Raw genomic sequence first — 11,973 nt, forward strand, 5'->3', positions numbered from 1 at the left:
GGCACAGTCTTTCCCAAGTTGACCTGAGTGGGCTACAGGGGAAACTGAGGCTTCACCTCAGACAGGCAGACTCCATCATCTCCTCTCACCTACCTGAGTTCCCAGCTCTCCAGCACCTAGAGAAAACTGCTAAAGACTGGATGCAGGAAGGAAAGAATTGGATCAACTTTTATTTGGTTGTTAAAGAGGCAATATTTTAATTCTTTCTGAAGGAGTGAGCAGTAAAGGGTGTCCCTCCCATTCCCATTCTGCACCCTCTCCCACCCTTCCAGGCTCCCAGACTCCACCCAGGAGGCAAACACTCTCCCTGGCTTCTCTTCAGTCACTGTGGAGGAAGTCTTACCTGTCTACACAAATGACAATCAAATTTCAAACCCACTTCCTCCCCCCTCCTGGTGATTTTAGACATGTTGAATAAGGGACTCAGCAGCCCCGGGTTTTTATCCTAGCTCTGCCACTCACTGTGCACCCTAACTCAAGTCCTCTGAGCCCTGCTTTCCTCATCTACAAAGTGGGGCTACTGTGAGAATGAAGCTCAATCCAATGCTATAAAAGTAATTCCATTTTTTTTAGTACTATAAATATGGAAATGTCTGGGTCACAGTGAGGGGGAAGTAGGTCAATGAAGTAGACACATTTGGGCCCAACCCCAGGCCCTGAGAGTGTTGCAGCTCCCCCAGGAGAAAGGTGGCTGGCTCTTCTGGGAGATGAACAGAAGCAGTCTTGGGGGCTACCCTCTGCATGTCTGTTATGATCCTCTGCCCCCTGTCTTAGAATCAGATTTTTATTAAGGGCCCTTTCCAGCTCCAGGGTCAAGGAGAGGTGTCTAGGCAGTGCTGGGAGGTCACTGACTGACCTTGGCCCAGCCAACCAGTTGTCACTTAATCTCCACAACTCTACTGGGGGACCTGAGGGGTTCAGGGCCTAAGAGAGGGAAACCAAGACAGCCACAGAGATATAGGGGAGCCTGGCAGACAAGATGGCAGATTCCCTCACAAGGTCAGCCAACAACACGGTGTGAAATAGTTTCCCTCTGGTAGAGGTCAGACCAGCGGAGATTTCACAAATGGTCCTTCAACTCTGGTTGGGTACAAATCCCTGGGTGGGATCATTTGTCTCTCCTTCCATCCACCCATCTGTTTGTCTTCCCAAAAGTGCCTGCTGAGGCCTAGCCAGAGACAAGCCCTATCCTTGGCATAAGGCCACATCCTCAGATGAATCAGATTGGGCTGGCTGGAGCCAGTGGGGGGAAGACAGAGGACATCCCAGGTGGAGGGCGCAGCAAGGACCAGGGCTTGTGGATGGGAAAATGTTGGGCCAAGGCAGATACTGAGATTGAGTGCAGGGTGGAGGCCCTGAGCTCCCAGCAGGTGTGCCGAAGGTCATGGGGAGGCAAGGAAAGGAGGGACAAACAGGGAGCTATAAAGAAATAGGCAGAGAGACCTGGACAGTGGAGGAAGAAAGGAAGAGAAGCAGAGGGTGGAGGTAGGGCCTCATACTTAGTTCCACGGCGGGAGCCAGCTGGTGTTCTGTGGGTCTGTCTTTTTAAGTATTTATTTGGCTGCGCCAAGTTTTCATTGCGGCGCGTGGGATCCTTAGTTGTGGCATGTGGAATCTAGTTCCCTGACCAGGGATCCATCGAACCCTGGCCCCCTGCATTGGGAGTGCAGAGTCTCAGCTTCTGGACCACCAGGGAAGTTCCCTGGGGTCTGTCTGTCTTAATGCCCAGTGGTTAAAGCCCAAACTCCCCACTCCCATTTTAAGACCCTGGTTCTGCCTAAGCCCTCCTCCTACCCCAGGGCTCCCAGACCCCCACAACCACAGGACTCCTTTGCCCCCACCCCCCAACCCCGACACCAAGGGGAAGTAGGAAAGAGCACAAGAATCCAGGAGTGAGACAAATTCAGAGTAAAGCCCTCACTCTCTAGCTAGAAGATCTGCAGCAAGAAGTTACTTCACCTCTCTGGGCCTCAGTCTCCTGCTCTGTGCGATCAGGCTAATGGAAGTATACCACCCATTGTTGTAGGAAAGCTGAGAGGGTTAGGAAAGAGGAATGATCCAAAGCTTGGCCCAGCACCTGGATCCTTCACCAAACAGGGGAAACTCCACTCGTGGACACTTGATGGTCAGTGCAATTTGCAGTTTCAAGGGGTCCCAGTCCAAGAGGACTCGGGGCCCAGAGCCCAGGTCTCCGGTGGTGGGATTTACCGCCCAGAGACAAGCCTGGGGGACGGATGGGGTGTGGAGAAACGGAGGCGGCCCTCATGATGGGTGGCTTCTCCTGCCCCAGAGGCTGTACACGTGCTGGAGGGAAGGAGGAACAGTGCTCGGCCAGGGTCAGGGTGGGGGTGGGGTTTAGGTCCCCTTGACACCCCCCACACAGCCCGCATCTCAACTCAGGGTTCAACTGGCTTGCGGGGTGGGTGGGAGAGGGCAGGGCGGGGCAGGGCCGGCCTCTCTCGCCCTACTAGGGGGTGGGGGGGGCGGGTCCCCTGGGAACCGCTCCTCCCGCCTGCCGCCGCTTTAAGAGGCTGCTCCGCAGCAGCGAGCGGGGCCGGAGCCGCAGCCCGAGCGAGCAGAACTGAGCCGAGCCGGCAGGTGACGGCAGCGGCATGACCGGCCACCACGGCTGGGGCTACGGCCAGAACGACGGTAGGCACAGACCCCAGCCAGCCCCCATCCACTGGGACTCGCCCCTGACCCTCCCACCCAGCGGGACCTGCAAGCCCCCTATCCTCCAGGCGAGACGGGGACCCTTCTCCCATCCAGCCCCCAGAGCCCGGCCCACCCGCCGGGTCAGAGCCCTGGCTCCCCCGCACCTGGCGCAAAGTGCGCGCCGCTCTCCGTCCGGCCCCGCCGCCAGCGAGCCACCCGCGGCCAAGCGCGTCCTGCCTCCTCCTCCGCGCAGCCCCTGACGACCCAGCTCGCTGGGACCTGGGCCGGACACTCACTCACTCATCCCCCGCTGGAGTGCGCAGCGGGTGGAGGTAGCCCAGGGCAGCTGGGGGCGGGCTGAACGCAGCGCGCTGCGCGGTGTATGTGAGGGGAGCGCGCACGGCTGGTGTGCAGTGACCTCCCCGGAGCTGGGCTCCGCGTGGGCAAGGGCGCGGTGTCCCCGGCAGAGTTTGCCCGTCGAAGTGTCCAAGCTTTCGAGTCGGCAGGTATGTGAAGGAAGGGAGCATCTAAGGGCGCATGGATGTGTCTGCGTGTCTGCCTCTGGCAGGGTGTCTGAGCACGTCCCGGTGTGAGACAAGGGAGCCGGTGGCCCACATCAGCCTCCTGGTCTGACCCGGAGAATAGCTCCTCGATCCTGCCTCAGTTTCCTCCTTAAGACGCAGAGGAAGAGAGAAGAGGCAGACGGTGAGAGCCAGACCGCTTCAGTGTGGGTATTCGGCAGGGCAGTTCCTTTGAGGCTATTTCTTACCACGCTGGGGTGGGGATGTGGGATAAGGGTTCTTAGCTTTCCCCGAGGAGCCAAGATCCAGAGGAAACCCAGGCAAGGCAGGTGGGGGTGGGGAGAAAGGGAGTGCTTCTGGGAGGAACACCCCCATCCCTACTTATCTACAGAGAGGCAGGCATTCTGTGAAGGGTGGATGGGGGTCCTGGGTACCAAGTCTGGGGGTCTGGAGGTTACAATTGGGCCAGAGAAAGTTAGGGAGGTGCTGTGGGGTCTTTGCCTCCACTCTGAGGTCCCAAGCACACAGGAGCATATTTTGAAGGGGAAAACCCTCTTTGGACATGTGAAAGCTAGAAAGAGATTTTCAGAAAAAGGCAAGAGAGATACGCAGAGATGCAGAGAGAGGCAGAGAAGGGGCAGGTTGACAGAACCCTCCTAGAAGATTCTTTCCCCCCACGCCCAGCTTCTGCTCCCAGCCAGCTTCTGGATGCCTTCCCCAGAGTCAAAGTCCCCTGACTCTAGCCTTCTTGCTAGTCCTGACCGCCAGCACTGAATGTCCAGTGTCGCATTAGGTCTGCCATGTAGCTGGCCTCCCTGAAGCTGCTGTGCCTCACCCAGTCCTGGGTCACCCAGCCTAGGGACAGTGAGGGCGGGAAGGACAGAGGATGGAGGTGCCGGCATGCGGCGTGCTCACAGGACTTCAAAAATAACCCACAGTGGGTCTGGGCCACGCTTCTGAGTCATCCGCTGGGGACACAGCTCTGTCGGCACCTGCTGCTGTTTTCTCAGGAAAACTTAAGAAGCCAAAAACAGGGAGAAGCACCAGCCGGCAATGGCTCTAAAAATAGGCTGCATCTCAGGATGTTCCCCAGGGAGATGCCGAGCCTCTCGGCTGCAGATGGAATCTCTGGGAGGCAGGTGGTGGGTGCTCGTGGGTGTGCACACAGGTGTGCATGTGTGTGCACGAGCATGTGTTTTGCTGTAGTCTCTTTGTGCAGACCCGGCTTTGCAACAGGGGGTATCTCTGTGTGAGGATGCCTATGTGTGTGTCAGAGATACTTGGAAGGGCTGCACACTTGTACACATGTGTTACTGGGCCTGCCCGCTCTGGATGCGGTGAGCTCAGGCCACTGTGCACATATGTGTGCACACATGAAAATCTCCCTGGACCTGCACATGCCCAAGGAGGGCAGCTGGGGGGCAAGGCATGCACACACTGTGTGTTTACTCCTGTACCCAAGTGTGCATGCACACGTGCACAAGTGACCCTCAGTGCCCTCATCTGTGAAATGGGAATCACACTTGTCTCTACTTGACAAGGCTATTAAGAGAAGCAAATGCATGTCATAGAGCCAAAGTGAAGTTGATGTGAGCTTTTGTTATCGTTATTATGAATACCGACTGGAACTTGGTCAGATGCAAGAAGAGGCCAGACACCCGGTAGGGTAGGGTCAGGGACCTCGAGGCCCTGGGGACCTCTCTAAACATATGCTGGGTGTTGGGGAGGACCTGCTACCCCAAACTGCCCCTGAGCCTGTAGCTTTTGTGTGCTTCCTTCCGCTTGTTAGCTCTCTGGATCTCCTATCAGCTATGAGTAGAGAGCTTTGGGGAGCCCATTTCACAGACAAGAAGATGGAGGCTAAGAGGGGAAGTGGCAGAGCTGGGAGTGACGCTCCAGACCACGCGACTCCATAGCAGAGGCTGACCTCTGAAAGGATATAGCACGGAGACCATCCCCCACACATGCCCTCGTCTGCAGCCCTGAGATCCGGGCTGGCCTGAATCTTTGCCTTCTCCCCGCCATCTGCAGGCCCCTCACACTGGCACAAGCTGTATCCCATTGCCCAGGGAGACCGCCAGTCACCAATCAATATCGTATCTAGCCAGGCTGTGTACTCGCCCAGCCTGAAGCCACTGGAGATTTCCTATGAGTCCTGCATATCCCTCAGCATCGCCAACAATGGCCACTCTGTCCAAGTGGACTTCAGTGACAGCGATGACCGAACTGGTAAGTGGTCCCTGCCAGCCGCTGGCACTCTTCTCCCTGGGATCCTAACCTGATTGGGGCAGGCTCAAAAAGGGCAGAACGCTATGCTGGGAAAGGAAGGCTCCACTTTTCACCAGCTGTGAAGCCTCAGTCTCCTGATGCATAAAATGGGGGGCATTAAGACCCTGTTTCCCTCCCTGGGGTCACAGAGAGAAAAAATGAAAAACCTGGAGTGATGTCTGTAGTGCTGGCATGTAGTAGATGCACAAGAAATACTAATTCTTTTTCTTCTCTTTCATTCAGTTCTTGAGGTCAGGTTTGTTTCCACTCCCTGCCCCATCACTGACCTGCTGTGTGACTTAAGGCCAAACCCTCCTCTGTGTGTGATCTGGTTAAGCCCAGCAGAAAGAGAATGGAGCTAAAATGTTCTGCGTACCAGGCCACTTGTTAAGGTCATAGGCAGTTGGTTTATTCCTCTTAAGAACCTGCCTCTAAGATGGGCTAGCCAAAACTTAGTAAGCTGGGGAGGGCCAGAACCTGCCTGGTCCTACCCCGAAGTCTCCAGCCCACCTATAGCCTCAAATCCCAACTATCTTGGACCAAAGGGAGCCCAGTGGGAACTTGTGGCAGCTCCTTCCAGGGTCTCTTTGCCCTGGGATTAGAGGGTTTCTCCATGATAAATTCCTAGACAGAAGGCTTGGGAGTGCTCCTTGGTATAAGGATTTTTGTCCTTATGATCAGGCCTGTGAGGGGTCGAGTGGGACAAGGAGGGAACCTGCTAAAGTTTCTTACATAAGGAAGTGACTGGTACTCTGCCCCTCATTCTCCTACGCCTACCCCTGCCCCCCATACATGCAATGAAAGTACTCAGGGGAACTCAAGTTTCAAATAGAAGATCAAAAGGCAGACAAGAGGAGGAAAGCCAGATGAGAATGATCTTATTTGCTTAGTCCCGAGTTCTCTGGTAGGCTAGGAAAAAAGGGAAAGAGGATCAGTTATAATTCTTGCTGCAGAAGGGAGGAAATCCAGCAGATCCTCAGAAGAGAGACACAGCATTCCTGGTACTGAATTCTAAGTAAAAGACTCTCGCCCAGAACTTTGGGGAGGGACATGGGGCTCTTGATGACATTGTTGTTGTTGTTTAGTCACTAAGTCGTGTCCAACTCTTAGCGACCCTGTGGAATGTAGCCTGCCAGGCTCCTCTGTCCTTTGGGATTTCCCAGGCAAGAATACTGGAGTGGGTTGCCATTTTTTTCTCCAGGGAATCTTCCCAACCAGGGATCAAATCTGCATCCCCTGCACTGGCAGATTCTCTACCGCTAAGCTACCAGGGAGGCACCTAAGATCACAGTTTGTGAAGGAGTAGTTTTCAAGTGACTGGACCTTCCGAATAACCTTCAGAGGGCACTGAGGGCTCGATTCAGACATAAGTAGCTCAGTGAAGGCCACTCTTGGTAGGGAAGGCCCAAGGGCGCATTCCTCTGGACTACGGATCCAGGGGCTCACTTTCTAGCCTGGCTGGGGTTCCCTCCCTTAATAGAATGCCCAGGCCTGAGGGGTTAGGGGCCCAGTGGAAAGAAAATAGGCTTAGGAGTGAGAGAGCTGGGGCTCTGCCACTTCCCAGCTGTGTGACCTTGGGCAAGAGACCTACCTTTTCGAGCCTCTGTGCCACATCTGGCCAGGGGGGTAACAATGTGTCCCCCTCTAGGCCACTGTGGGGGTTGATGTCTGCAGAGTGCCTGAACACATAGTAAGTACACCGAGAATGGCAGTGTGTTCTGTGGTCAGGATGCAGAGAGCAGGCGAGGAAGCCAAGCTCAAGGGTTAGGGAGGGAGGTCACTCTCTAAGAGGTTACACTATGGAGTCCCAGGTGGGGCATGCTCAGAAGAGTGAGCCTCCACAGTCTATATCAGAAGCTCAGTCTGTAGGCCCTCCCCAGGATGGAGGCATCCTCATTGGGCCTCAACCCAGAGCCACCACCTTCAGGCTCAGTTAACCACCCAGCATTGCCATGGACAGACCTGCTGCTCAGGTGAGGTGGGACAGTGAGACGGGGCCTCTGGGCTGTCCCATTATCCTCCTCCTCGAGGGGCCCACAAGGGTCAGGGCCCTGCCCTGGTCACCCATTCTGGAGGGGCCTAGTGGAACTCTGAGCCCAGGGCCGTCACCTGATCCAGGAGCTCACATTCAGGCCTGGTGGGGGCTCCCTCCACTGCTAGATCTATTTCAGCTAGAAATTCAATCAGTCCCAGGAGGCCTTGTGTGTGGCCTCTGCTCACTGGGTATCAGAGTAGGAAAGTCACAAAACCAGCATAAATTGGCCCTGCCAAAGAGGCCATGAGGGCGGGACTCTGGTCAAGACAGGGGCCTGACCCTTGGAGTGGGGATCCTCAGGAGCTGGCCTCTGGACATCAGGTCCTAGGGACCCACCAGGTTCTGGGCAGGCAACACAGCCTGGTAATTAGGGCCTTGGGCTCTGGACTTACATGAAGTAGATATAGGCTTGTATCTTAGCTCAGTGCCTTGCTGTGTGTGACCTTGGGCAAAGACCTTGCCCTCTCTGTCTCTCGGTTCCTCCTTTATACAATAGGAATAATAAAAAGTTCTGTCCTGAGTTACCATGAAGATTAAAGAAGAGAATCCTTCTGACCCAGCTCTGAGTCAGGGCTGCAGGCATGGGACGTCTACTGTTAGTGGTGAAGGGGGTCTGAGAAGCAACATCCCAGCTTCCACTGGAAAGTGGGCAGGAGTGGGGAGGACAGCCTGATGGAAGGATGTACCCTGTCAGTACCAGACTCCTCTGCCACCTACAGGCCTCCAGGATTTCTGCCCTGGCCCAGTCAAGGGCATAGGGAACTGCGTGGGGACTGATCCAAGTCCACTTAGCCCCAGGAATGTTCCAAATGAAAAGTTTATCTCCCTTCTCCCTCCCTGATGCTAGTACTGCCGCCTTCAGGCAGTGTGGGGTCTCTTACGGCTATTGCTACAGGTCCCCCTTCTCCTGCAGTGGTGTCTGGGGGCCCCCTGGATGGGCCCTACCGGCTTAAGCAGTTCCATTTCCACTGGGGCAAGAAGCACAGTGTGGGCTCGGAGCACACGGTGGATGGCAAGTCATTCCCCAGCGAGGTAAGACCCTCCTCTGCCTGATGGGGGAGGGAATGGGGTACTGGGGAGTCAGGGGTTTGCTAGGTGCCCAGTGTGGGGCACTGGAGGGAGTGAAGTCCCCTAAGGGACTTCCACGCACCCTCAGCACAGGGTCTTCCACCTGAAGTTGGCCCACTGTTGTGCTGATCTGTGTGTCCAGAAGGAATTTTCTGAAGGGCAGATCCAGTCCTATCACAGCCTTGCAACAACCCTTCAAGGATTAAGCCTGGCATTCTAAGGGCCTGCATGACCTGGCTTTGCCTGGCCTCATCTCACCTTGACCTTTTCTCATACTGACCTGCATGTAATGAATCCCTGCCCACACCTGGCTCTTTAATGTTGCTGTTGTTATTGTTTAGTCACTAAGTCTTGTCCTACTCTTTTGCAACCCCATCGACTATAGTTTGCCAGCCTCCTCTGTCCATGGGATTCTCCAGGCAAGAATACTGGAGTGGGTTGCCATTTCCTTCTCCAGGGGATCTCCTGGACCCAGGGATCGAACCCACATCTCCTGTGTCTCCTGCATTGACAGGCAGATTCTTTACCACTGAGCCACCTGGGAAGCTTGGCTCTTTCATACCTCTAGGCATTTATCTATGCTGTTCTTTCTGCCTGAAATACCTTTCCCGGAGAGTTCCATTGGGTAACCCTCTTCTGATTCTTTGGCCTCAGCTGCAGGATCCACTTCCTCAGGGAGGTGTCACGTTAGATGGTCATTATCTATTTCACAGTTCATGGAGGGCAGGGCCTGAGCTCTTTGGTCCCTTGGGGCTCAGGAAAGGGTCAGACCTAGAACAGGGTTAATGCTGTCTTTGACCCATGGCGCCCACAGGAGCCCCTCCTGCAGGGGGCCAGGAGTCCTGTGGGAGTGAGGGAAACCTAGCCCTGAGCTCTCACGGAGCCTGGGAGGCACTGAGCACTGGCCTGGCCCGTTGTTGCCCTGTAGCTGCACCTGGTTCATTGGAACGCCAAGAAGTACAGCACATTTGGGGAGGCGGCCTCGGCGCCCGATGGCCTGGCTGTGGTCGGTGTCTTCCTGGAGGTGAGGGGGTTACCTGGGGCCCAGAAGGCCATGGGAGGCCTGGTGCCACCCCTAGTCCCAGAACATAGTGAATTCTGGGCTCACGCTGCCTTCTCTCTGACAGACAGGGGACGAGCACCCCAGCATGAACCGTCTGACAGATGCGCTCTACATGGTTCGGTTTAAGGTGAGACCAGGGGTCGGTGCCCTTGATCCAGAGCAGCCTGGGAAGGGAGGGAGGACCGGGCTAGATCATGGAGTGGGCCCTCCCATTCCTCCATCCCGCAGCAGACCCTTGCAGAGGTGAAGGGTGCAGGTCCGCAGCTGTGGGGTGCTGCAACTGACTCCTCATCATCAGGGTCCATGGCCCTGCTGCGTGCCCAGAGTGCCATCTGTTTGGGTATAGGATTCATACAATGATTATCACATTAATGGTCCTCCAACAGGCAGCACCACTAAGGTTTGTCAAGGGCAAAGGAGAGAACATGGTGCCCTGAGAGCTTTAGGAGCCACAGCTTTCTAATGCAAAAGGATGGGTGATGGCCTCTGGGATCACAGACATTTGCCCACAGTTTGCATCAGTGGGCCATATAAGCCTAAATCCTATTGACAGAAATGGGTGGGAGGGTGCTGCTCTCATCCTGGTGGGAGGTCTATGCTGATTCCTGGGTCCCCCACCCTGGCCCAGGGCACCAAGGCCCAGTTCAGCTGCTTCAACCCCAAGTGCCTCCTGCCTGCCAGCCGGCACTACTGGACCTACCCCGGGTCCCTGACAACACCACCGCTGAGCGAGAGCGTCACCTGGATCGTGCTCCGGGAGCCCATCCGTATCTCTGAGAGGCAGGTGAGTCCTCCCAGAGGAGCAGACGGAGGGGGGTGACATTCGGGCACACCTGGACAGCATGACCGTAGCAGCCCACAGCCTGCGGTCCCACCGTCAAGGTTCCTATTTTTTGCTAATAAATGTTCAGATTCTTGGGTGGGGGCCAGCTTGGTTGTTAGTCATTAGGACCTGGACACAGGCTAGAAGGAGCGATCCCTGGATCCTGGGACCGCCCCTAGCGTGCTAGAACCTGAATGCTGCATTTGCGGACGATTCTTAGCTAGAGCGAAGATTGGGACTGGAGCTACACGAGCAGGACCCAGGTTCAGAGGCTCTTTAGTGAATAAGTCACTGAGCTTGGGGGTCCCAAACATGAAATGAGTGGGGAGAAGTAGGGACAAGCCCTAGGGACAGGAGGACAGAGGGGCAGAGCTGGCTGGGCAGGGTATGCTAGATGATGTGTCTGGGGTCAGAGGGGACCACAGCTCCCCCACTCTGCCCTGAGCATCTCTTCTGCCTTAAGATGGAGAAATTCCGGAGCCTGCTTTTCACCTCAGAGGAGGATGAGAGGATCCACATGGTGAACAACTTCCGGCCGCCACAGCCACTGAAGGGCCGTGTGGTCAAGGCCTCCTTCCGGGCCTGAGCTGTCTACCTGCCCAGCCAGTCACCGGGGCACAATCTTCCCAAGGGCTTCCATGTCAGCAGACACCAAACCATCCGAGGCTCCCTGCCTGGGGTTGCTGTGGACCCTCCTTCAGTTGCCTTGCTCCTTGGCCACGCTGGAGGCTTCTTGACAGGACCCTCAAGTCAGGGGACACCTTTCAGCAGCCCTGGGGACAGGAAGGGACCTAAGCTGAGTGTGGTCCAAGCCTGAGGCTGCCTCTGCTCTCCAAGACCCAAAGGCCCCTGGGAACCTCCTCTTGTCTTCCCCACTGGCAGTGGCAGCAGCCCTACCCCGAGCTCACACTGTGACGGATGAGACCAAACTCTCTGGGTCAAGCAGCTGGCACTCCCGGAAAGACTCAAGCAATAATTAGAAGAGTGGGCAGAGCTGCCCTCTCAGCATTACCTCTTCTGCGGGCCTCCGCCATGCACGCACCTCACTGCCAGGCCCTTAAAACTGGGACTCAGCCTGCTGCAGGTGACGTGGCCTTCTCCCTCCAGCCACCTGCTGCCATAGGCAGGCACTGGCTACAGCTTATGTAGTATCTCCCTTCATCCCCACCCAGCCACCAAAGCCACCTACATGACAATCCCTCCATGCACTGATTAATAAATTCAATCATACATGCAACAAATACCCATTGAGTGCCTGTGTTCTATCAAGTACCATTCTGGACACCGGAGAGGCCATGGTGATGAGTCAAGCATGGGATCTTGAGAGGGCCACGGGCACTGAACTCAGACTGTGATATCTTCATCTGGTGAAGGGATTAAATTCCAACCAGTGTTCCAAGGCAGAGAGATGGGAACAGTGTGTTTGAGCAGAAAGAGCAGGGGTGCCAGCTCCCAGGTGAGAGCCCAGGGTATCTGTGGAGTGGAGAAACACCAGTGGGGTTGGAGCCCTGGGGGAGGGCCTGGGACTCTCTCCAAGACT

General features: G+C 55.8%; 1 protein-coding gene across 1 annotated transcript; it reads left to right on the top strand.

The window, feature by feature from the left end:
* Nucleotides 1-2,612: 2,612 nt before the first annotated feature.
* On the top strand, nucleotides 2,613-11,620 carry CA7 (carbonic anhydrase 7). The gene is made up of 9 exons (XM_055551124.1): nucleotides 2,613-2,652; nucleotides 2,742-2,987; nucleotides 3,045-3,161; nucleotides 5,208-5,405; nucleotides 8,393-8,511; nucleotides 9,476-9,571; nucleotides 9,675-9,737; nucleotides 10,239-10,394; nucleotides 10,897-11,620. The coding sequence occupies exons 1-9, from the start codon at nucleotides 2,613-2,615 to the stop codon at nucleotides 11,017-11,019; spliced, it is 1,158 nt and encodes a 385-aa protein (XP_055407099.1). The 3' UTR covers nucleotides 11,020-11,620.
* The last annotated feature ends 353 nt before the right edge of the window (nucleotides 11,621-11,973 follow it).

This window comes from Bubalus kerabau, chromosome 17, assembly GCF_029407905.1.
Source record: "Bubalus kerabau isolate K-KA32 ecotype Philippines breed swamp buffalo chromosome 17, PCC_UOA_SB_1v2, whole genome shotgun sequence".
Taxonomy (NCBI): Eukaryota; Metazoa; Chordata; class Mammalia; order Artiodactyla; family Bovidae; genus Bubalus; species Bubalus kerabau.